Source organism: Pleurodeles waltl, chromosome 4_2 (assembly GCF_031143425.1).
Source record: "Pleurodeles waltl isolate 20211129_DDA chromosome 4_2, aPleWal1.hap1.20221129, whole genome shotgun sequence".
Taxonomy (NCBI): domain Eukaryota; kingdom Metazoa; phylum Chordata; class Amphibia; order Caudata; family Salamandridae; genus Pleurodeles; species Pleurodeles waltl.
Window position 1 is genome coordinate 385,340,281 of NC_090443.1, and position 23,899 is coordinate 385,364,179.

At 48.2% G+C, this 23,899-nt stretch overlaps 1 protein-coding gene across 6 annotated transcripts in view; it reads right to left on the reverse strand.

Moving 5' to 3' along the window:
* Positions 1–23,899, reverse strand: part of SMARCA4 (SWI/SNF related BAF chromatin remodeling complex subunit ATPase 4) — an 813,549-nt gene that overhangs the window by 490,122 nt on the left and 299,528 nt on the right. For all 6 annotated transcript variants that reach the window (XM_069231516.1, XM_069231512.1, XM_069231517.1 and 3 more), the window contains exon 24: positions 11,524–11,690. In XM_069231516.1, coding sequence (XP_069087617.1) covers positions 11,524–11,690 — 167 coding nt within the window. The remainder of the gene's footprint in view (positions 1–11,523; positions 11,691–23,899) is intronic.

A 23,899-nucleotide genomic window follows, 5' to 3' on the forward strand; every position in this document is an offset into this window, starting at 1 on the left:
CCTATGGCAGGGCCAAAACATATATTAAATAAGTGGAGTGTGAAATAGGAAACCAACAAACAAGAGCAAGGTAGGAGAGTGCCCCCATCCGAGGATACCCAGTAGACAGGAGCAACACCAGGGACCTGGATGCAGAGGGGAGAAGGGACTCTCTCTGAAGTAGGTAGAAGCCTTGGATTATCCATCTCCTGTGACAACACATGGACCAGGCCAGTGGAACCCAAGACGGATTCCAGATGAGAAGGACTTCAAAAGAAAGGGGACAGAGTCCAGCATTCTTGAAGGTTCCCAGGTGGTGCAGGTGGCAATGCCACCCTCCTAGAGGTGAAGTTCCTGTAAGTCAGTCAGTGGCAGAACAAGTACAGCTGTGGGGTCAAGGAGCTGCATAAGATCCAAGAAGCCACCTATGAGCTATCCTTCGGCGGTCGCCAGATTGCAGGAGGGTCAGTGACCAGCCAGGTCGCCAACAAGCACTGGCAAATGCAAGCAGGAGCTGAAGAGGTATTTGTAGAATTTTGGGGACCAGCCAGGTCCAGGAGCTTCTACCCTTGAAGGGGAGTCAGGGCTGGTCCTCAGCCCACAGGAAGGCCAGCAGAAGTCACTGAAGCCCTCACAAGTGACCCACAGGTGATGGACAGAGTCACAAGGAGGCCTCAAAAGCACAAGTCCCACGTAGGAGGAGTTGCAGGACAGGGGCTGATCTTAGAGTTGCAGAGTGCAGGAGGCCCGGGCTTCTTCGCAGCGGAAGATCTCCTGGAGTAAGAGTCAACAGGTCTTGGCAAGTGCAACAGTTGCAGTGCACAGTGGTTCCAGGTCAGTGGCAGGAGAAGGGGCCCTCAGTCTCTCAAAGTTGGTCCGAAGACAAGCAGGACCCAGAGGAGGCCATAGACTCACCTCCTGTGAAGCAGAGCCTCTCGATGTCCATGGAACAGCAGGCCCTACCAGCCGGTTGACATTGTCTTGAGGTGTATACAGTTGCAGTAAAGTGACTCCTTCACTCTAAGGGACATTCCTTCGTGCTTCTAGGTGCAAACAGAGTCCTTGTGACCCTGGAGGATGCACAGCCTTGGATGTTACTGAATTCTTCCAGGATCCAGAGAAACATTGTTGCAATGAAAGCCTTCCCAACAGAAGCAGACGTATGTCAGTTCCAAAGCAGACAAGCAGTGATCCCACAGACCAGGAGCAGAAGATGTCTTGCGTAGAGTTCCTTGGAGAGTCTTGATCGACGAATCTGAGGACCCCACCCACGGAGGAGCCCTTAAGTAACCCTAAAAGGGGGTTAGTCACTCTCTGGAGTGACCACCTATCAAAGGGGTTCAGGGACTCCATCTACCTAGCCTAAGCAGTCAGATGGTTCGAGGGGCCTCTGCCCATCTTGGTTTCAAGATGGCAGAATCAAGTGGCCACCTAGCAAAGCCCTGTGCACCTCCCTAGGGAAGGAGCTGGACAGGGGGGTGGTCCCTCACCTGTCCTTTGTGTAGTTTCGCACCAGAGCGGGAACCAGGGGTTCCTGAACTGGTGAAAACCAGATTATGCAAGAAGGGCACAAAATTTCCCCTTAAAAGCAGCCTTGTGGCGCTCAGAGGCCACACCACTCCAGCCATTAGGCACCAAATACACCGGGAGAGTTGGTCACACCTCTCCCTTGCAGGAAATCCTTTATTCTGCCTCTCCAGCCTGAGCCAGGCTCATCAGCAGGAGGGCAGAACAGTGTCTGGGGTCAGCAGCAGCATAAGGCTGCACAAGCAAAACTAGGGGATCCTCTAAGGAACCCCAATGTACACAGTATCATGCAACTAGCATTGGAATGGGTGTAGTTGCATGATTCCAACATGTTTGATATCAAATAAGCCTAGGTTCGGAGAAGCCATTATGTAGTTGGACCACTCATGTTGACCAGTGTCCACTACATACTTTAAGATGGCTTTCCCGCACCTAAACTCCAGGAAATTGAGCTTGGGGCCTGTAAGGGCACCCTGCTCATAAAGGGTGTAGGAAGTTGGCTCTATATATACTATTTCAAAGTAAGAAATAGTGTGCACAGAGTCCAAGGGTTCCCCTTAGAGTTAAGATAGTGGCAAAAGTAGATAATTCTAATGCTCTATTTTGTGGTAGTGTGGTCGAGCAGTAGGCTTATCAGAGGGTAGTGTTAAGCATGTGTTGTACACACACAGGCAATAAATGAGGAATACACACTCAAAGACTTACTCCAGGCCAATTGGTTTTTATATTGAAAATGAAAATGTCACTTACCCAGTGTACATCTGTTCGTGGCATCAGTCGCTGAGATTCACATGGTATGCATGAGCTCGCCATCTGGTGTTGGGTCGGAGTGTTACAAGTTGTTTTTCTTCGAAGAAGTGTTTTCGAGTCACGGGACCGAGTGACTCCACCTTCTGTGCTCATTGCGCATGGGCGTCGACTCCATCTTCGATTGTTTTCCCCGCAGAGGGTGAGGTAGGAGTTGTACTATAGTAATAGTGCCCGCGCAATGAAAATGTAAGTATGTACCTATTAAAGGATTAAGTAATATATATACAAATGTACAAAATTGAAGGTAACTTCTGAACTGCTACAGGCTTCCGGGGAGGTGGGTGGGTCCATGTGAATCTCAGCGACTGATGCCACGAACAGATGTACACTGGGTAAGTGACATTTTCAGTTCGATGGCATCTGTCGCTGTAGATACACATGGTATGCATAGACTAGTAAGCAGTTAGTTCCCCATAAGCGGTGGTTTAGCCTGTAGGAGTAGAAGTTGTCTGAAATAGAGTTCTTAATACAGCTTGACCTACTGTAGCTTGTTGTGCGGATAGCACATCTATACAGTAGTGTTTGGTGAATGTGTGAGGCGTAGACCAAGTGGCTGCCTTACAAATTTCTTGCATTGGGATGTTTCCTAAAAAGGCCATTGAAGCACCTTTTTTCCTTGTTGAATGTGCCCTGGGAGTAATGGGCAGTTGTCTTTTTGCTTTAAGGTAGCAGATTTGGATGCATTTAACTATCCATCTGGCTATACCTTGTTTTGATATTGGGTTACCTGCATGAGGTTTTTGGAATGCAATAAATAGCTGTTTAGTTTTTCTGATGTTCTTCGTTCTGTCAATGTAGTACATTAATGCTCTTTTGACATCTAATGTATGTAGTGCTCTTTCAGCCACAGAATCTGGCTGTGGGAAGAATACTGGTAGTTCTACCGTTTGATTTAGATGGAATGGAGAAATAACTTTTGGTAAAAATTTTGGATTAGGTCGTAGGACGACCTTATTTTTATGTATTTGTATAAAAGGTTCTTGTGTTGTGAACGCTTGAATTTCACTTACTCTTCTTAGAGATGTAATGGCGATGAGAAAGGCAACTTTCCAGGTGAGGAATTGTATTCCGCAAGAGTGCATGGGTTCGAAAGGTGGGCCCATGAGTCTTGTTAGAACCACGTTTAGGTTCCATGAAGGAACAGGTGGTGTTCTTGGTGGTATAATTCTTTTAAGCCCTTCTATGAATGCTTTGATAACTGGTATCCTATACAAGGAAGTTGAATATGTAGTTTGCAGGTATGCAGATATTGCTGCAAGGTGTATTTTAATAGAAGAGAAGGCTAGCTTTGCTTTTTGTAAATGGAGCAAGTAATTTACTATATGTTTTGGAGTTGCCTCTAGTGGTTGTATCTGATTATGATGGCAGTACCAAACAAATCTTTTCCACTTACTTGCGTAGCAGTGTCTAGTGGATGGCCTTCTGGCCTGCTTTATGACTTCCATACACTCTTGGCTAAGTTGTAAGTGTCCGAATTCTAGGATCTCAGGAGCCAGATTGCTAGATTCAGCGATGCTGGGTCCGGGTGTCTGATCTGTTGGTTGTGTTGCGTTAACAGATCTGGTTTGTTGGGCAGTTTGATGTGTGGTACTACAGACAGATCTAGCAGTGTTGTGTACCAGGGTTGTCTTGCCCACGTTGGTGCTATTAAAATGAGTTTGAGTTTGTTTTGACTCAATTTGTTTACTAGGTAAGGAAGGAGAGGGAGAGGAGGAAAAGCGTAAGCAAATATTCCTGACCAGTTCATCCATAGGGCATTGCCTTGGGATTGCTTGTGTGGGTATCTGGACGCGAAGTTTTGGCATTTTGCGTTCTCTTTTGTTGCAAATAAGTCTATTTGTGGTGTTCCCCAGAGTGTGAAGTAGGTGTTCAGAATTTGTGGGTGGATTTCCCATTCGTGGACTTGCTGGTGATCTCGAGAGAGATTGTCTGCCAGCTGATTCTGGATCCCCGGAATAAACTGTGCTATTAGACCAATTTGATGGTGGATTGCCCACTTCCATATTTTTTGAGCTAACAAGCTTAACTGCGTTGAATGTGTTCCTCCTTGTTTGTTTAGATAATACATCGTTGTCATGTTGTCTGTTTTGACAAGGATGTATTTGTGGGTTATGATTGGTTGGAAAGCTTTTAGTGCTTGAAAAACTGCTAATAATTCTAGATGATTTATATGCAGTTTTGTTTGATGTATGTTCCATTGTCCTCTTATGTTGTGTTGATTGAGATGTGCTCCCCACCCTGTCATGGAAGCATCTGTTGTTATTACGTACTGTGGCACTGGGTCTTGGAAAGGCCGCCCTCTGTTTAAATTTATACTGTTCCACCATAGAAGCGATAGGTAAGTTTGGCGGTCTAGCAACACCAGATCTAGAAGGTGACCCTGTGCTTGAGACCACTGTGAGGCTAGGCACTGTTGTAAGGGCCTCATGTGCAGTCTTGCGTTTGGGACAATGGCTATGCATGAGGACATCATGCCTAGGAGCTGTAGTATTGTTCTTGCTTGTATTGTTTGGTTTGGAGACATGTGTTGAATGACCCTGTTGAAATTGTGGATCCTTTGTGGAGTTGGCGTTGCTACTCCTTTTGTCGTGTCTATTATGGCTCCTAGATATTGCTGTACTTTGCTTGGCAGAATGTTTGATTTTGCAAAGTTGACGGTGAACCCTAGATTGTAGAGGGTTTGTATGACTTGATTTGTGTGGTTTGAGCATTGTGTGAGCGAACTGGTTTTGATTAGCCAGTCGTCTAGATACGGGAACACATGTATTTGCTGCCTTCTGATGTGTGCAGCGACTACTGCTAGGCATTTTGTGAATACTCTTGGAGCGGTTGTTAAACCAAAAGGCAATACTTTGAATTGGTAATGTATTCCTTTGAATACAAACCTTAGATATTTCCTGTGTGATTGATGTATTGGTATATGGAAATATGCGTCCTTGAGGTCTAGGGTTGTCATGTAGTCGTGTTTTCTGAGCAATGGTAACACTTCTTGTAGTGTGACCATGTGAAAGTGGTCTGATTTGATGAATGTGTTTACTACCCTGAGGTCTAGAATTGGTCTCAGTGTTTCGTCCTTTTTTGGTATCAAGAAGTACAGTGAATAAACTCCTGTGTTTATTTGTGTGCTTGGTACTAATTCTATTGCATTTTTTTGCAGTAGTGCTTGAACTTCTATCTCTAGAAGCTGTGAATGGTATTTTGATAAATTTTGTGATTTTGGTGGTATGTCTGGAGGGAATTGCATGAATTCTATGCAATAACCATGTTGGATAATTGCTAGGACCCATGTGTCTGTAGTTATTTTGTCCCATGCTTCGTAATATTGATGTATCCTCCCCCCCACTGGTGTTGTGTGGGAGGGGTGAGTGACGTGTGAGTCACTGCTTGTTGGTAGTGGTTTTGGGGCTTTGAAATCTTCCTCTATTTCTAGGAAATTGCCCCCCTCTATACTGGCCCCGAAAACCTCCCCTGTACTGTCCCTGGTAGGTGGGCGGTGCGGACTGTGAGGTGCTAGCTTGTGTGGCCTGACCCCGAAACCCTCCTCTAAAAGGTGTTTTGCGGAAGGTGTTATAAGATCCTCTGCTCTGCGGGGAGTAGAGTGCGCCCATGGCCTTGGCAGTGTCAGTGTCCTTCTTGAGCTTTTCTATGGCTGTGTCGACCTCCGGACCGAACAGAAGTTTCTCGTTTACTGGCATGTTAAGCACTGCCTGCTGAATTTCTGGCTTGAATCCAGACGTTCTGAGCCATGCGTGCCTACGGATGGTAACCGACGTATTAATGGTTCTTGCGGCCGTGTCTGCTGCATCCATGGAGGAGCGTATTTGATTGTTGGAAATGTTTTGACCCTCCTCAACAACCTGTTTTGCTCTTTTTTGCAGATCTTTTGGGAGATGTTCAATGAGATGCTGCATCTCATCCCAGTGGGCTCTGTCGTATCGCGCTAGCAGCGCTTGTGAATTTGCGATGCGCCACTGGTTTGCTGCTTGGACAGCAACCCTCTTCCCGGCTGCATCGAACTTCCTACTTTCTTTATCTGGGGGAGGTGCATCCCCAGAAGTGTGTGAGTTTGCCCGTTTTCTGGCAGCCCCTACCACCACAGAGTCTGGTGGCAGCTGAGAGGTGATGAATACAGGGTCCGTAGGAGGCGCCTTATACTTTTTGTCCACCCTAGGCGTCACTGCCCTACTTTTAACTGGCTCCTTGAAAATGTCCTTTGCATGGCGTAGCATGCCTGGGAGCATCGGCAGGCTTTGGTAGGAGCTGTGGGTTGAGGAGAGGGTGTTAAATAAAAAATCATCCTCTACTTGTTCCGAGTGTAGTTCCACATTATGGAATAATGCTGCTCTAGCCACCACTTGTGAGTAGGCTGTGCTGTCTTCCGGTGGTGATGGCCTAGTTGGGTATGTGTCTGGGCTGTTATCAGACACTGGTGCGTCATACAAGTCCCACGCATCCTGATCTTGGTCATCGTGGCTCATGGCGGTGTGAGCTGGCGAATGTGACGGGGTGTAAGTTGGCGAAGCCGGAGTTACAGGTGGAGGCGAGGGAGGAGGTGTTACCTTTTGTGCAGTTTGTTGCTGAGGAGTAAACTGAAGCGTTCTCTTTCGTTTGACAGGTGGAAGGGTACTGATCTTCCCAGTCCCCTGCTGAATAAAGATACGCTTTTGCGTGTGATCCACGTCAGTGGATTGCAGTTCTTGTTCAAATCTATGTTTCTTCATTTGAGAAGACATAGAATGCTCTTCAGTGTAGGAGCCAGAAACAGGGTCTGATGTCGCTTTTTTCGGCTCCGAAAACCCAGTCGATTTTTTCGGCTCCGAGGTAACCTTCCTCTTTTTCTGTGCCGAAAATTCTTGGCCTCTATGGTCTTCGGCGCCACTGTCTCGGCGTCGATCCGTGTCGACACCGAACTCTCGGTGTCGATGCTTCTGTTTAGCACTCTCTCGGTCCCGAGGAGGCTGCGTGCCGGTGTCTCGACCGAAGTCGGACGATCTCGACACTGAATGGGCCTTTTTCGGTGCCGATTGTTGGTCACCGAGAATTTGGGTGGAGCCATGGCCGGTTGGCAGTGGCGTCCCCTGGGCCTTCTTTCCTTTTTTAAGGTTTGATCTCGACGTCTTACTCACAGTTCTTGTAGAGTGTAGCTCGTCGGAGTCTGAGTCCTGGATGGAAAAGGATTCCTCCTGTTCCTCTTCTGTCTCGAACTGTCGACGCTCTTTTGGCGTGGACGCCATCTGGAGTCTTCTCGCTCGACGGTCGCGCAGAGTTTTTCGGGACCGGAACGCCCGACAGGCCTCACAGGATTCTTCGCTGTGCTCGGGTGACAGGCACAGATTACAGACCGAGTGTAGGTCCGTATAAGGATATTTGTTGTGGCATTCGGGGCAGAATCGAAACGGGGTCCGATCCATCGGCGCTGTCCTCCACGCGGTCGGGCCGACTAGGCCCCGACGGGGTGCCGAAATCTACCCCGAAGGGCACCGAGGCGCTTCGATGTTCAACGCGTCGTCGTATGTGTCTATCTCTAACCGGATCGCAACGATACCGTCGAAAATCTTCCGTCTTCAGCTATCTTTCCGTTCCGAAACTCGGAGCGACAGGAACACGTCCGAACCCGATGGCGGAAAAACAATCGAAGATGGAGTCGACGCCCATGCGCAATGAGCACAGAAGGTGGAGTCACTCGGTCCCGTGACTCGAAAACACTTCTTCGAAGAAAAACAACTTGTAACACTCCGACCCAACACCAGATGGCGAGCTCATGCATACCATGTGTATCTACAGCGACAGATGCCATCGAACATATATTTTCTTAGTTTATTTTAAGAACCACAGGTTCAAGATTTATATTAAACACTTTAAATGTAAGGTACTTCTCAGATACTTTAGGAACTTTGAATGGAAACAATATCATGTACAGTCTTTGTTCAAATGGCAATAAGCTATTTTCAAAGTGGACACTGTGCAAAAATCAACAGTTCCTGGGGGAGGTAAGTAAAGGTTAGATTAGGAGGTAAGTAAAACACTTACAAGTCTCAGTCCCGGGGCATAGGCAGCCCACCGTTGGGGGTTCAAGGCAACCCCAAAGTTACCACACCAGCAGCTCAGTGCTGGTCAGGTGCAGAGGTCAAAGAGGTGCCCAAAACACATAGGTGCCTATGGAGAACAGGGGTGCTCCGGTTCCAGTCTGCCAGCAGGTAAGTACCTGCGTCCTCGGGGGGCAGACCAGGGGGGGGGTTTGTAGAGCACCGGGGGGGACACGAGAAGGCACACAAAGTACACCCTCAGCGGCACAGGGGCGGCCGGGTGCAGTTTGTAAAGCAGGCATTGGGTTTTGTATAGGTTTCAATGGAGGGACCCGGGGGTCACTCTAGCGGTGCAGGCAGGCACGGGGGGGGGCTTCTCGGGACAGCCACCACCTGGGCAAGGCAGAAGGTCGCTTGGGGGTCACTCCTGCGTCGAAGTTCGGTTCCTTCAGGTCCTGGGGACTTACTTACAAAAACTAACAAATACTTACCTCCCCCAGGAACTGTTGAAAATTGCACTAAGTGTCTAGTTTTAAAATAGCTATATGTGTTTTATTTGAAAAGTATATATGCTATTGTGATTATTCAAAGTTCCTAAAGTACTTACCTGCAATACCTTTCATGCAAAGTATTACATGTAGAATTTGAACCTGTGGTTCTTAAAATAAACTAAGAAAATATATTTGTCTATACAAAAACCTATTGGCCTGGAATTGTCTCTGAGTGTGTGTTCCTCATTTATTGCCTGTGTGTATGTACAACAAATGCTTAACACTACTCCTTTGATAAGCCTACTGCTCGACCACACTACCACAAAATAGAGCATTAGTATTATCTCTTTTTGCCACTATCTTACCTCTAAGGGGAACCCTTGGACTCTGTGCATACTATTCCTTACTTTGAAATAGTGCATACAGAGCCAACTTCCTACAGTGTGCATTTATTGTGCTGAGATGTTTGATACCAAACTTCCCAGTTTTCAGTGTAGCCATTATGGAACTGTGGAGTTCGTGTTTGACAAACTCCCAGACCATTTACTCTTATGGCTACCCTGCACTTACAATGTCTAAGGTTTTGCTTAGACACTGTAGGGGCACAGTGCTCATGCACTGGTGCCCTCACCTATGGTATAGTGCACCCTGCCTTAGGGCTGTAAGGCCTGCTAGAGGGGTGACTTATCTATACTGCATAGGCAGTGTGAGGTTGGCATGGCACCCTGAGGGGAGTGCCATGTCGACTAACTCGTTTTGTCCTCACCAGCACACACAAGCTGGCAAGCAGTGTGTCTGTGCTGAGTGAGGGGGCCCCAGGGTGGCATACAATATGCTGCAGCCCTTATAGACCTTGCCTGGCATCAGGGCCCTTGGTACCAGGGGTACCAGTTACAAGGGACTTACCTGGATGCCAGGGTGTGCCAATTGTGATAACAAAAGTACAGGTTAGGGAAAGAATACTGGTGCTGGGGCCTGGTTAGCAGGCCTCAGCACACTTTCAATTCAAAACATAGCATCAGCAAAGGCAAAAAGTCAGGGGGTAACCATGCCAAGGAGGCATTTCCTTACACCTGGTGTAACAATGCCCTGAGTACCCAAGTACCTAAGTACCATTTACTAAAGACTTACACAGGTTCACCAGTATGCCAATTGTGGGTGTTAAAGGATTACCAGCAACCAAATTTAGAGGAGAGAGCACAGGCACTGGGGTCCTGATTAGCAGGATCCCGGTGAACTACAGTCTAAAGACACTGACATCAGGCAAAACGTGGGGGTAACTATGCTAGAAAGATGGGACTTTCCTACATTTGATACCAAACACCATAGTTTTCAGTGAAACCTTTAAGCAGCTGGGTAACTCGCAATGATCAGTGCCCAGTACTTACCTTAAGATGGCTTCCCTGTTCACTTGTAATATCTAGTAATCAGACTAGACATCACCGGGGCATATCTTGTCATGCAGATATTTCCTCACACAAAATATAATGCATCCTGCCTTAGGGCTATAGGGAATGCTGTAGGGGTGATTTGCATATATTATATGTAGTGACTTTGGCATGGCACACAAGTGTGCCATGTCATGCTTTCACACATGGTTTACATCATGTCATATAGCCTGCAATGGCAGTCTGCATGGGATTTGTAGGGGGTTGGGGGCTTAGGGTGGCATAATGCATGCTACATCCCTTAGGGACCCTCTTTAGTACTCATGCTCTAGGTACCAGGGGTACCATTTACTAGGGACTTACAGGGGTGCTAAAGTGTGTGGCAATTGTACACAATTAGGCCATTTTACCTTGTTTTAGGGAAAGAGCACTGCCACTAAGGACCTGGTTAGCAAGGACCCTAGTGCACCTTAAGACGAAAAACCTCAGTACCAGTGGCAAAAAGCAGGGGTGACCATCTCAAAAACTGTACTTTCCTACAAATACATTACAGCTACAGGCAATTCACTGCATCTAAACTATTGTGAGCAGCTACCTCACAGGTATCATAGCTCTGTACCCAGAATAGGAATTTTAACTGTAGACTATTGACCACAGACTGTCTATCCAGCTAATTCATGAGCCTGGCATGTGGGGGCTAGGCAAAAGAAGGTGCAGGACCCAGGATGGGCTTGCCCTGTCATGATCCAGAGCCCAGTACCACACATTTCAACTGAGAAAAAAGGATTAAGGAAAGGAAGGGCCATTCATAACTACTTGGTACTCAAGAATGAGCTCTGGAGAAACCATTAAGATATAGGACACCCATGTATGTTAGAGAACGTGGCTTTGAACGTTCTAACAACACACAACACCCAAAATGTCACTTAAATAATCGTTATCCATACCAAAACTCGCAGTAAGTGAGCTCAGATGGACAAATGTTTTCAGCAAAGAGTGGTGACCAAAAGGAGGCTGTCAGACAAGAAGAAGGTGTGTCTGTCATGTTTTCGAGAACTTGTTTAAAATAGACTGACTTGTTTGAATAGGACTTCTAACAGTTACGCAGATCCTAAGTTTGAAACTAACATCATTTGATATTTCATTTTTTTTCTTGTAATTTTTTTTTTTTTTTTTTAATAAAAATACATTTCCCTGGGCATAGATTCTGGTAGAGGTTATCCATGAAAGCCAACACCAGGGACACCCAATTCTTCCACAAACAACACATTTGGCTGGTACTGGTCTCTCAGTGATACCCACCATCTAGTCGGAGGTATTTGAAGCCACGGAATGCAAAGTAATCTTCCATGATGGTCATGAGAGATGTCATCTGACAGAAGAGGAGGACCTTGTGGTTTGTGGAGCGCAACTTGGGTAAAATCCGGTCTAGGACTTCAAACTTCCCAGAAGCTCTGTAGAGGTCTGACCTGAAAACATAGAGGACAAAGAAGCCAATATTATGCACAACACAATCAACAACACAACTTGTGACTGGCAAATTCAACTAAACCAACAAGAGATCTCAATGTTAATTTCAGTTCTTACACAAGTTCAGGCTACACACTTTGGTATTGTGTTTTTTTCTATCCACAAACCAATGCTGACAGCTCCAGCATGAGGAACACTATACAAATCACAAGCATTACTGTAAAGAAATGGCTCCCTGTTGCAGTTACCCCCCACTTTTTGCCTGATACTGATGCTGACTTGACTGAGAAGTGTGCTGGGACCCTGCTAACCAGGCCCCAGCACCAGTGTTCCTTCACCTAAAATGTACCATTGTATCCACAATTGGCACACCCTGGCATTCAGATAAGTCCCTTGTAACTGGTACTTCTAGTACCAAGGGCCCTGATACCAAGGAAGGTCTCTAAGGGCGGCAGCATGTCTTATGCCACCCTAGAGACCCCTCACTCAGCACAGACACACTGCTTACAAGCCTGTGTGTGCTAGTGAGAACAAAATGAGTAAGTCGACATGGCACTCCCCTCAGGGTGCCATGCCAGCCTCTCACTGCCTATGCAGTATAGGTAAGACACCCCTCTAGCAGGCCTTACAGCCCTAAGGCAGGGTGCACTATACCATAGGTGAGGGTACCAGTGCATGAGCACTGTGCCCCTACAGTGTCTAAACAAAACCTTAGACATTGTAAGTGCAGGGTAGCCATAAGAGTATATGGTCTGGGAGTTTGTCAAACATGAACTCCACAGCACCATAATGGCTACACTGAAAACTGGGAAGTTTGGTATCAAACTTCTCAGCACAATAAATGCACACTGATGCCAGTGTACATTTTATTGTAAAACACACCACAGAGGGCACCTTAGAGGTGCCCCCTGAAACCTAACCGACTATCTGTGTAGGCTGACTAGTTTTAGCAGCCTGCCACAAACCGAGACATGTTGCTGGCCCCATTGGGAGAGTGCCTTTGTCACTCTGAGGCCAGTAACAAAGCCTGCACTGGGTGGAGATGCTAACACCTCTCCCAGGCAGGAATTGTCACACCTGGCGGTGAGCCTCAAAGGCTCACCTCCTTTGTGCCAACCCAGCAGGACACTCCAGCTAGTGGAGTTGCCCGCCCCCTCCGGCCCGGCCCCCACTTTTGGCGGCAAGGCCGGAGAAAATAATGAGAATAACAAGGAGGAGTCACTGGCCAGTCAGGACAGCCCCTAAGGTGTCCTGAGCTGAGGTGACTCTAACTTTTAGAAATCCTCCATCTTGCAGATGGAGGATTCCCCCAATAGGGTTAGGACTGTGACCCCCTCCCCTTGGGAGGAGGCACAAAGAGGGTGTACCCACCCTCAGGGCTAGTAGCCATTGGCTACTAACCCCCCAGACCTAAACACGCCCTTAAATTTAGTATTTAAGGGCTACCCTGAACCCTAGAAAATTAGATTCCTGCAACTACAAGAAGAAGGACTGCCTAGCTGAAAACCCCTGCAGAGGAAGACCAGAAGACGACAACTGCCTTGGCTCCAGAAACTCACCGGCCTGTCTCCTGCCTTCCAAAGATCCTGCTCCAGCGACGCCTTCCAAAGGGACCAGCGACCTCGACATCCTCTGAGGACTGCCCCTGCTTCGAAAAGACAAGAAACTCCCGAGGACAGCGGACCTGCTCCAAGAAAGGCTGCAACTTTGTTTCCAGCAGCCTTGAAAGAACCCTGCAAGCTCCCCGCAAGAAGCGTGAGACTTGCAACACTGCACCCGGCGACCCCGACTCGGCTGGTGGAGATCCAACACCTCAGGAGGGACCCCAGGACTACTCTGATACTGTGAGTACCAAAACCTGTCCCCCCTGAGCCCCCACAGCGCCGCCTGCAGAGGGAATCCCGAGGCTTCCCCTGACCGCGACTCTTTGAATCCAAAGTCCCGACGCCTGGGAGAGACCCTGCACCCGCAGCCCCCAGGACCTGAAGGACCGGACTTTCACTGGAGAAGTGACCCCCAGGAGTCCCTCTCCCTTGCCCAAGTGGAGGTTTCCCCGAGGAATCCCCCCCTTGCCTGCCTGCAGCGCTGAAGAGATCCCGAGATCTCTCATAGATTAACATTGCGAACCCGACGCTTGTTTCTACACGGCACCCGGCCGCCCCCGTGCTGCTGAGGGTGAGATTTCTGTGTGGGCTTGTGTCCCCCCCGGTGCCCTACAAAACCCCTCTGGTCTGCCCTCCGAAGACGCGGGTACTTACCTGCAAGCAGACCGGAACCGGGGCACCCCCTTCTCTCCATTCTAGCCTATGTGTTTTGGGCACCACTTTGAACTCTGCACCTGACCGGCCCTGAGCTGCTGGTGTGGTGACTTTGGGGTTGCTCTGAACCCCCAACGGTGGGCTACCTTGGACCAAGAACTAAGCCCTGTAAGTGTCTTACTTACCTGGTTAACCTAACAAATACTTACCTCCCCTAGGAACTGTGAAAATTGCACTAAGTGTCCACTTTTGAAACAGCTATTTGTGAATAACTTGAAAAGTATACATGCAATTTTGATGATTTGAAGTTCCTAAAGTACTTACCTGCAATACCTTTCGAATGAGATATTACATGTAAAATTTGAACCTGTGGTTCTTAAAATAAACTAAGAAAAGATATTTTTCTATACAAAAACCTATTGGCTGGATTTGTCTCTGAGTGTGTGTACCTCATTTATTGTCTATGTGTATGTACAACAAATGCTTAACACTACTCCTTGGATAAGCCTACTGCTCGACCACACTACCACAAAATAGAGCATTAGTATTATCTATTTTTACCACTATTTTACCTCTAAGGGGAACCCTTGGACTCTGTGCATGCTATTCCTTACTTTGAAATAGCACATACAGAGCCAACTTCCTACAATTACCAATGCTTTTTTTTGTTTTGTTTTTAATCATCCATACAAAAAAGTGCACTCAACCAAAAACGGCTTAACAGACTAATGTAGGAGATATAATGACACATTTTAACCAGCTCTGTTTTCAACCCCGTCTTTCTGGCATAGTTAACCCCCCTTTTTGCCTTATGTCAGTGTGTGTTGGGCTGTAGTTTACTCGGATCCTGCTAACCAAGACCCCAGTGACAGTGCTTTCCCCCCTAAATTTGGTTGGTTGTTACTTTTCACAACCACAATTGACATGCTGGTGCACCCCTGTAAGTCCCTAGTATATGGTACCTAGGTACCCAGGGCATTGGAGCACCAGAGTTCCCCTATGGGCTGCAGCATGTTTTATGCCACCCATAGGAGCCCATGCAAACTGTGACTGCAGGCCTGCGTGAAAGGCTGCATGCACCCTTTCACTGCCAAACCCAACCACTGCACTTAAACAGAAGTCATCCCTCCGGTATGCCCTACAGGGTGCATGTCTATGTCTGTAACTGTGAGGGTACCCCTGCATGTAACCATACAGACCCCAGGCGAATTCCTGGACTCAGTAAGCACAGGGAAGCCATCTTATGGTATGTAGTGAACACTGGTCAACATGAGTGGTCGTACTACATAACGGCTTTTCCGAACCTAGGCACGTTTGTTATCACACGTTGGAATCATGCAACTACACCGATTCCATTGTTAGTTTCATACCATGTACTCTGGGGGTTCCCTAGTGAACCCCACTGTTCTGCCTGTGCAGCCTTATCAGGTCCAGATGTCAGCCCGTGCTGCTGCAGACCCCAGACACTGTTCTGCCCTCCTGCTGATGAGCTAGGCTCAGGCTAGAGAAGCAGAACAAAGGATTTCCTGCAAAAGAGAGGTGTGACCACCTCTATCTGTGTATTAGGTGTCTAAGGGCTGGATTAGGGTGGTCTCTGAGCGCCACCACACTGCTTTGAAGGTCACATTTGGTGCCCTCCTTGGATAATCCAGTTTGCACCAGTTCAGGAACCCCTAGTTCCCACTCTGGATCGCAACTACACAAAAGACAGGGGAGTAACCAACCCCTGTCAAGTTCCTCCCCTAGGGAGGTGCCCAGAGCTCTGCCAGGTGGCCACTTGATTCTGCCATCTTGAAAATAAGATGTGCAGAGGCCCTGGGAACATCTAGTTGGTTATGCCAGGAAGGAGACAACCCTGACCCCTTCTGATAAGTGGATCACTGCAGAGAGTGACCAACTGTAAGGAAATGCCTCCTTGGCATGGTTGCCCCCTGACTTTTTGCCTTTGCTGATGCTATGTTTACAATTGGAAGTGTGCTGAGGCCTGCTAACCAGGCCCCAGCACCAGTGTTCTTTCCCTAACCTGTACTTTTGTATCCACAATTGGCAGACCCTGGCATCCAGATAAGTCCCTTGTAACTGGTACTTCTAGTACCAAGGGCCCTGATGCCAAGGAAGGTCTCTAAGGGCTGCAGCATGTCTTATGCCACCCTGGAGACCTCTCACTCAGCACAGACACACTGCTTACCAGCTTGTGTGTGCTAGTGAGGACAAAACGAGTAAGTCGACATGGCACTCCCCTCAGGGTGCCATGCCAGCCTCTCACTGCCTATGCAGTATAGGTAAGACACCCCTCTAGCAGGCCTTACAGCCCTAAGGCAGGGTGCACTATACCATAGGTGAGGGTACCAGTGCATGAGCATGGTACCCCTACAGTGTCTAAACAAAACCTTAGACATTGTAAGTGCAGGGTAGCCATAAGAGTATATGGTCTGGGAGTCTGTCAAACACGAACTCCACAGCACCATAATGGCTACACTGAAAACTGGGAAGTTTGGTATCAAACTTCTCAGCACAATAAATGCACACTGATGCCAGTGTACATTTTATTGTAAAATACACCACAGAGGGCACCTTAGAGGTGCCCCCTGAAACTTAACCGACTATCTGTGTAGGCTGACTAGTTTTAGCAGCCTGCCACAAACCGAGACATGTTGCTGGCCCCATGGGGAGAGTGCCTTTGTCACTCGAAGGCCAGTAACAAAGCCTGCACTGGGTGGAGATGCTAACACCTCTCCCAGGCAGGAATTGTCACACCTGGCGGTGAGCCTCAAAGGCTCACCTCCTTTGTGCCAACCCAGCAGGACACTCCAGCTAGTGGAGTTGCCCGCCCCCTCCGGCCAGGCCCCACTTTTGGCGGCAAGGCCGGAGAAAATAATGAGAATAACAAGGAGGAGTCACTGGCCAGTCAGGACAGCCCCTAAGGTGTCCTGAGCTGAGGTGACTCTAACTTTTAGAAATCCTCCATCTTGCAGATGGAGGATTCCCCCAATAGGGTTAGGATTGTGACCCCCTCCCCTTGGGAGGAGGCACAAAGAGGGTGTACCCACCCTCAGGGCTAGTAGCCATTGGCTACTAACCCCCCAGACCTAAACACGCCCTTAAATTTAGTATTTAAGGGCTACCCTGAACCCTAGAAAATTAGATTCCTGCAACAAGAAGAAGGACTGCCCAGCTGAAAACCCCTGCAGCGGAAGACCAGAAGACGACAACTGCCTTGGCTCCAGAAACTCACCGGCCTGTCTCCTGCCTTCCAAAGATCCTGCTCCAGCGACGCCTTCCGAAGGGACCAGCGACCTCGACATCCTCTGAGGACTGCCCCTGCTTCGAAAAGACAAGAAACTCCCGAGGACAGCGGACCTGCTCCAAGAAAAGCTGCAACTTTGTTTCCAGCAGCTTTAAAGAACCCTGCAAGCTCCCCGCAAGAAGCGTGAGACTTGCAACACTGCACCCGGCGACCCCGACGCGGCTGGTGGCGATCCAACACCTCAGGAGGGACCCCAGGACTACTCTGATACTGTGAGTACCAAAACCTGTCCCCCCTGAGCCCCCACAGCGCCGCCTGCAGAGGGAATCCCGAGGCTTCCCCTGACCGCGACTCTTTGAACCTAAAGTCCCGACGCCTGGGAGAGACCCTGCACCCGCAGCCCCCAGGACCTGAAGGACCGGACTTTCACTGAAGAAGTGACCCCCAGGAGTCCCTCTCCCTTGCCCAAGTGGAGGTTTCCCCGAGGAATCCCCCCCTTGCCTGCCTGCAGCGCTGAAGAGATCCCGAGATCTCTCATAGACTAACATTGAAAACCCGACGCTTGTTTCTACACTGCACCCGGCCGCCCCCGCGCTGCTGAGGGTGAAATTTCTGTGTGGACTTGTGTCCCCCCCCGGTGCCCTACAAAACCCCCCTGGTCTACCCTCCGAAGACGCGGGTACTTACCTGCAAGCAGACCGGAACCGGGGCACCCCCTTCTCTCCATTCTAGCCTATGTGTTTTGGGCACCACTTTGAACTCTGCACCTGACCGGCCCTGAGCTGCGGGTGTGGTGACTTTGGGGTTGCTCTGAACCCCCAACGGTGGGCTACCTTGGACCAAGAACTAAGCCCTGTAAGTGTCTTACTTACCTGGTTAACCTAACAAATACTTACCTCCCCTAGGAACTGTGAAAATTGCACTAAGTGTCCACTTTTAAAACAGCTATTTGTCAATAACTTGAAAAGTATACATGCAATTTTTATGATTTGAAGTTCCTAAAGTACTTACCTGCAATACCTTTCGAAGGAGCTATTACATGTAGAATTTGAACCTGTGGTTCTTAAAATAAACTAAGAAAAGATATTTTTCTATATAAAAACCTATTGGCTGGATTTGTCTCTGAGTGTGTGTACCTCATTTATTGTCTATGTGTATGTACAACAAATGCTTAACACTACTCCTTGGATAAGCCTACTGCTCGACCACACTACCACAAAATAGAGCATTAGTATTATCTATTTTTACCACTATTTTACCTCTAAGGGGAACCCTTGGACTCTGTGCATGCTATTCCTTACTTTGAAATAGCACATACAGAGCCAACTTCCTACATTGGTGGATCAGCGGTGGGGTACAAGACTTTGCATTTGCTGGACTACTCAGCCAATACCTGATCACACGACAAATTCCAAAATTGTCATTAGAAATTGATTTTTGCAATTTGAAAAGTTTTCTAAATTCTTAAAAGTCCTGCTAGGGCCTTATGTGTTAAGTCCCTGTTTAGCATTTCTTTTAGAGTTTAAAAGTTTGTAAAAGTTTGAATTAGATTCTAGAACCAGTTTTAGTTTCTTAAAAAGTATTCCAACTTTTAGAAGCATAATGTCTAGCACAGATGTGAATGTGGTGGAACTCGACACCACACCTTACCTCCATCTACAGATGAGAGAGCTAAGGTCACTCTGTAAACTAAAGAAAATAGCAATGGGCCCCAAACCTACCAAAGTACAGCTCCAGGAGCTTTTGGCAGAGTTTGAAAAGGCCAACCCCTCTGAGGATGGCAACTCAGAGGATGAAGATAGTGACTTGGAGGGAAATTCCCCCCCTCCAGTCCTACTTAGGGAGAGCAGGGCTTCTCAAGCCCTGACTCCACAAATAATAGTCAGAGATGCTGGTTCCCTCACAGGAGGGACCAACAACTCTGAAATCACTGAGGATAACTCCAGTGAAGAGGACATCCAGTTAGCCAGGATGGCCAAAAGATTGGCTTTGGAAAGACAGATCCTAGCCATAGAGAGGGAAAGACAAGAGATGGGCCTAGGACCCATCAATGGTGGCAGCAACATAAATAGGGTCAGAGACTCTCCTGACATGTTGAAAATCCCTAAAGGGATTGTAACTAAATATGAAGATGGTGATGACATCACCAAATGGTTCACAGCTTTTGAGAGGGCTTGTGTAACCAGAAAAGTGAACAGATCTCACTGGGGTGCTCTCCTTTGGGAAATGTTCACAGGAAAGTGTAGGGATAGACTCCTCACACTCTCTGGACAAGATGCAGAATCTTATGACCTCATGAAGGGTACCCTGATTGAGGGCTTTGGATTCTCCACTGAGGAGTACAGGATTAGGTTCAGGGGGGCTCAAAAATCCTCGAGCCAGACCTGGGTTGACTTTGTTGACTACTCAGTGAAAACACTAGATGGTTGGATTCAAGGCAGTGGTGTAAGTAATTATGATGGGCTGTACAATTTATTTGTGAAAGAACACCTGTTAAGTAATTGTTTCAATGATAAACTGCATCAGCATCTGGTAGACCTAGGACCAATTTCTCCCCAAGAATTGGGAAAGAAGGCGGACCATTGGGTCAAGACAAGGGTGTCCAAGACTTCAACAGGGGGTGACCAAAAGAAAGGGGTCACAAAGACTCCCCAGCAGAAGGGTGATGAGACAACCAAAACTAAAAATAGTAAAGAGTCTTCTACAGGCCCCCAAAAACCTGCACAGGAGGGTGGGCCCAGAGCCTCTTCACAAAACAATGGGTACAAGGGTAAAAACTTTGATCCCAAAAAGGCCTGGTGTCATAGCTGTAAACAGCATGGACACCAAACTGGAGACAAGGCCTGTCCCAAGAAAGGTTCCACTCCAAACTCCCATCCAGGTAACACTGGTATGGCTAGTCTCCAAGTGGGATCAACAGTGTGCCCAGAGCAAATCAGGGTCCACACTGAAGCTACTCTAGTTTCTGAGGGTGGGGTGGATTTAGCCACACTAGCTGTCTGGCCGCCTAACATGCAAAAATACAGACAGCAACTCTTAATTAATGGGACTAGAATAGAGGGCCTGAGGGATACAGGTGCCAGTGTCACCATGGTGACAGAGAAACTGGTTTCCCCTGGCCAATACCTGACTGGAAAAACTTACACAGTCACCAACGCTGACAATCAGAGAAAAGTACATCCCATGGCAATGGTTACTTTAGAATGGGGAGGGGTCAATGGCCTGAAACAGGTGGTGGTCTCCTCAAATATCCCAGTGGACTGTCTGCTTGGAAATGACCTGGAGTCCTCAGCATGGGCTGAGGTAGAGCTAAAAACCCATGCAGCCATGCTGGGTATCCCTGAACTGGTGTGTGTGAAAACGAGAGCACAATGCAAGGCACAGGGTGAAAAAGTAGAGCTGGAGTCTGGAAAAATGGCCCAGCCTACCAAGAGAACAGGAAAGTCAGTTGGGAAACCAACTGCAACACAGCAAAAGAAAGGGAACCTCTCTTCTCAGGAAGAAGTTCTGCCCTCTGAGGGAACTGAGCCTTTGGAACTTGAACCTTATCAGGTTGAGCTCTTAGGCCCAGGGGGACCCTCAAGGGAAGAGCTGTGTAAGGGACAAGAAACCTGTCCCTCTCTTGAAGGCCTTAGGCAGCAAGCTGCTGAAGAGTCCAAAGGCAAGAAAAATGGAACACATAGGGTCTATTGGGAAGATGGGCTCCTGTACACTGAGGCCAGAGACCCCAAACCTGGTGCCACTAGGAGAGTGGTAGTGCCTCAGCTGTTCAGAGAGTTCATCCTAACATTGGCCCATGACATTCCCCTTGCTGGACATTTGGGACAAACCAAGACGTGGGAGAGGTTAGTCAACCACTTCTACTGGCCCAATATGTCCAGCATGGTTAAGGAGTTTTGCCTCTCCTGCCCCACCTGTCAAGCCAGTGGTAAGACAGGTGGGCATCCAAAGGCCCCCCTCATTCCACTTCCAGTGGTGGGGGTGCCCTTTGAAAGAGTGGGTGTGGACATAGTTGGTCCACTGGAACCTCCCACAGCCTCAGGAAATATGTATATCCTGGTAGTAGTGGATCATGCTACCAGGTATCCTGAAGCTATTCCCCTTAGGTCAACTACTGCCCCTGCAGTAGCCAAGGCCCTCATTGGTATCTTTACCAGAGTGGGTTTCCCTAAGGAGGTGGTGTCTGACCGAGGTACCAACTTCATGTCAGCATACCTAAAGCACATGTGGAATGAGTGTGGAGTGACTTATAAATTCACTACACCATACCATCCACAAACTAATGGCTTGGTTGAGAGATTCAACAAGACATTAAAAGGCATGATCATGGGGCTCCCAGAAAAACTCAAAAGGAGATGGGATGTCCTCCTGCCATGTCTGCTTTTCGCTTACAGGGAGGTACCACAGAAGGGAGTAGGATTCTCACCCTTTGAACTTCTGTTTGGTCATCCTGTAAGGGGACCACTTGCCCTTGTTAAAGAAGGCTGGGAGAGACCTCTCCATGAGCCTAAACAGGACATAGTGGACTATGTACTTGGCCTTCGCTCTAGAATGGCAGAGTACATGGAAAAGGCAACCAAAAACCTTGAGGCCAGCCAACAACTCCAGAAGTTTTGGTATGACCAAAAGGCTGCACTGGTTGAGTTCCAACCAGGGCAGAAAGTCTGGGTTCTGGAGCCTGTGGCTCCCAGGGCACTCCAGGACAAATGGAGTGGCCCTTACCCAGTGCTAGAGAGGAAGAGTCAGGTCACCTACCTGGTGGACCTGGGCACAAGCAGGAGCCCCAAGAGGGTGATCCATGTGAACCGCCTTAAGCTCTTCCATGACAGGGCTGATGTGAATCTGTTAATGGTAACAGATGAGGATCAGGAGGCAGAGAGTGAACCTCTCCCTGATCTTCTGTCATCAGACCCAAAAGATGGCACAGTAGATGGAGTGATCTACTCAGACACCCTCTCTGGCCAACAGCAGGCTGATTGTAGGAGAGTCCTACAACAGTTTCCTGAGCTTTTCTCCCTAACCCCTGGTCAGACACACCTGTGTACCCATGATGTGGACACAGGAGACAGCATGCCTGTCAAGAACAAAATCTTCAGACAGTCTGACCATGTTAAGGAAAGCATCAAGGTGGAAGTCCACAAGATGCTGGAATTGGGAGTAATTGAGCGCTCTGACAGCCCCTGGGCTAGCCCAGTGGTCTTAGTCCCCAAACCTCACACCAAAGATGGAAAGAAAGAGATGAGGTTTTGTGTGGACTACAGAGGGCTCAATTCTGTCACCAAGACAGATGCCCATCCAATTCCAAGAGCTGATGAGCTCATTGATAAATTAGGTGCTGCCAAATTTCTAAGTACCTTTGACTTGACAGCAGGGTACTGGCAAATAAAAATGGCACCTGGAGCAAAAGAAAAGACAGCATTCTCCACACCTGATGGGCATTATCAGTTTACTGTTATGCCCTTTGGTTTAAAGAATGCCCCTGCCACCTTCCAAAGGTTGGTGAATCAAGTCCTTGCTGGCTTGGAGTCCTTTAGCACAGCTTATCTTGATGATATTGCTGTCTTTAGCTCCACCTGGCAGGATCACCTGGTCCACCTGAGGAAGGTTTTGAAGGCTCTGCAATCTGCAGGCCTCTCTATCAAGGCATCCAAATGCCAGATAGGGCAGGGAACTGTGGTTTACTTGGGACACCTTGTAGGTGGAGGCCAAGTTCAGCCACTCCAACCCAAGATCCAGACTATTCTGGACTGGGTAGCTCCAAAAACCCAGACTCAAGTCAGGGCATTCCTTGGCTTGACTGGGTATTACAGGAGGTTTGTGAAGGGATATGGATCCATTGTGACAGCCCTCACTGAGCTCACCTCCAAGAAAATGCCCAAGAAAGTGAACTGGACTGTGGACTGCCAACAGGCCTTTGACACCCTGAAACAGGCAATGTGCTCAGCACCAGTTCTCAAAGCTCCAGATTATTCTAAGCAGTTCATTGTGCAGACTGATGCCTCTGAACATGGGATAGGGGCAGTTTTGTCCCAAACAAACGATGATGGCCTTGACCAGCCTGTTGCTTTCATTAGCAGGAGGTTACTCCCCAGGGAGCAGCGTTGGAGTGCCATTGAGAGGGAGGCCTTTGCTGTGGTTTGGTCCCTGAAGAAGCTGAGACCATACCTCTTTGGGACTCACTTCCTAGTTCAAACTGACCACAGACCTCTCAAATGGCTGATGCAAATGAAAGGTGAAAATCCTAAACTGTTGAGGTGGTCCATCTCCCTACAGGGAATGGACTTTATAGTGGAACACAGACCTGGGACTGCCCATGCCAATGCAGATGGCCTTTCCAGGTTCTTCCACTTAGAAAATGAAGACTCTCTTGGGAAAGGTTAGTCTCATCCTCTTTCGTTTGGGGGGGGGTTGAGTAAGGAAATGCCTCCTTGGCATGGTTGCCCCCTGACTTTTTGCCTTTGCTGATGCTATGTTTACAATTGGAAGTGTGCTGAGGCCTGCTAACCAGGCCCCAGCACCAGTGTTCTTTCCCTAACCTGTACTTTTGTATCCACAATTGGCAGACCCTGGCATCCAGATAAGTCCCTTGTAACTGGTACTTCTAGTACCAAGGGCCCTGATGCCAAGGAAGGTCTCTAAGGGCTGCAGCATGTCTTATGCCACCCTGGAGACCTCTCACTCAGCACAGACACACTGCTTACCA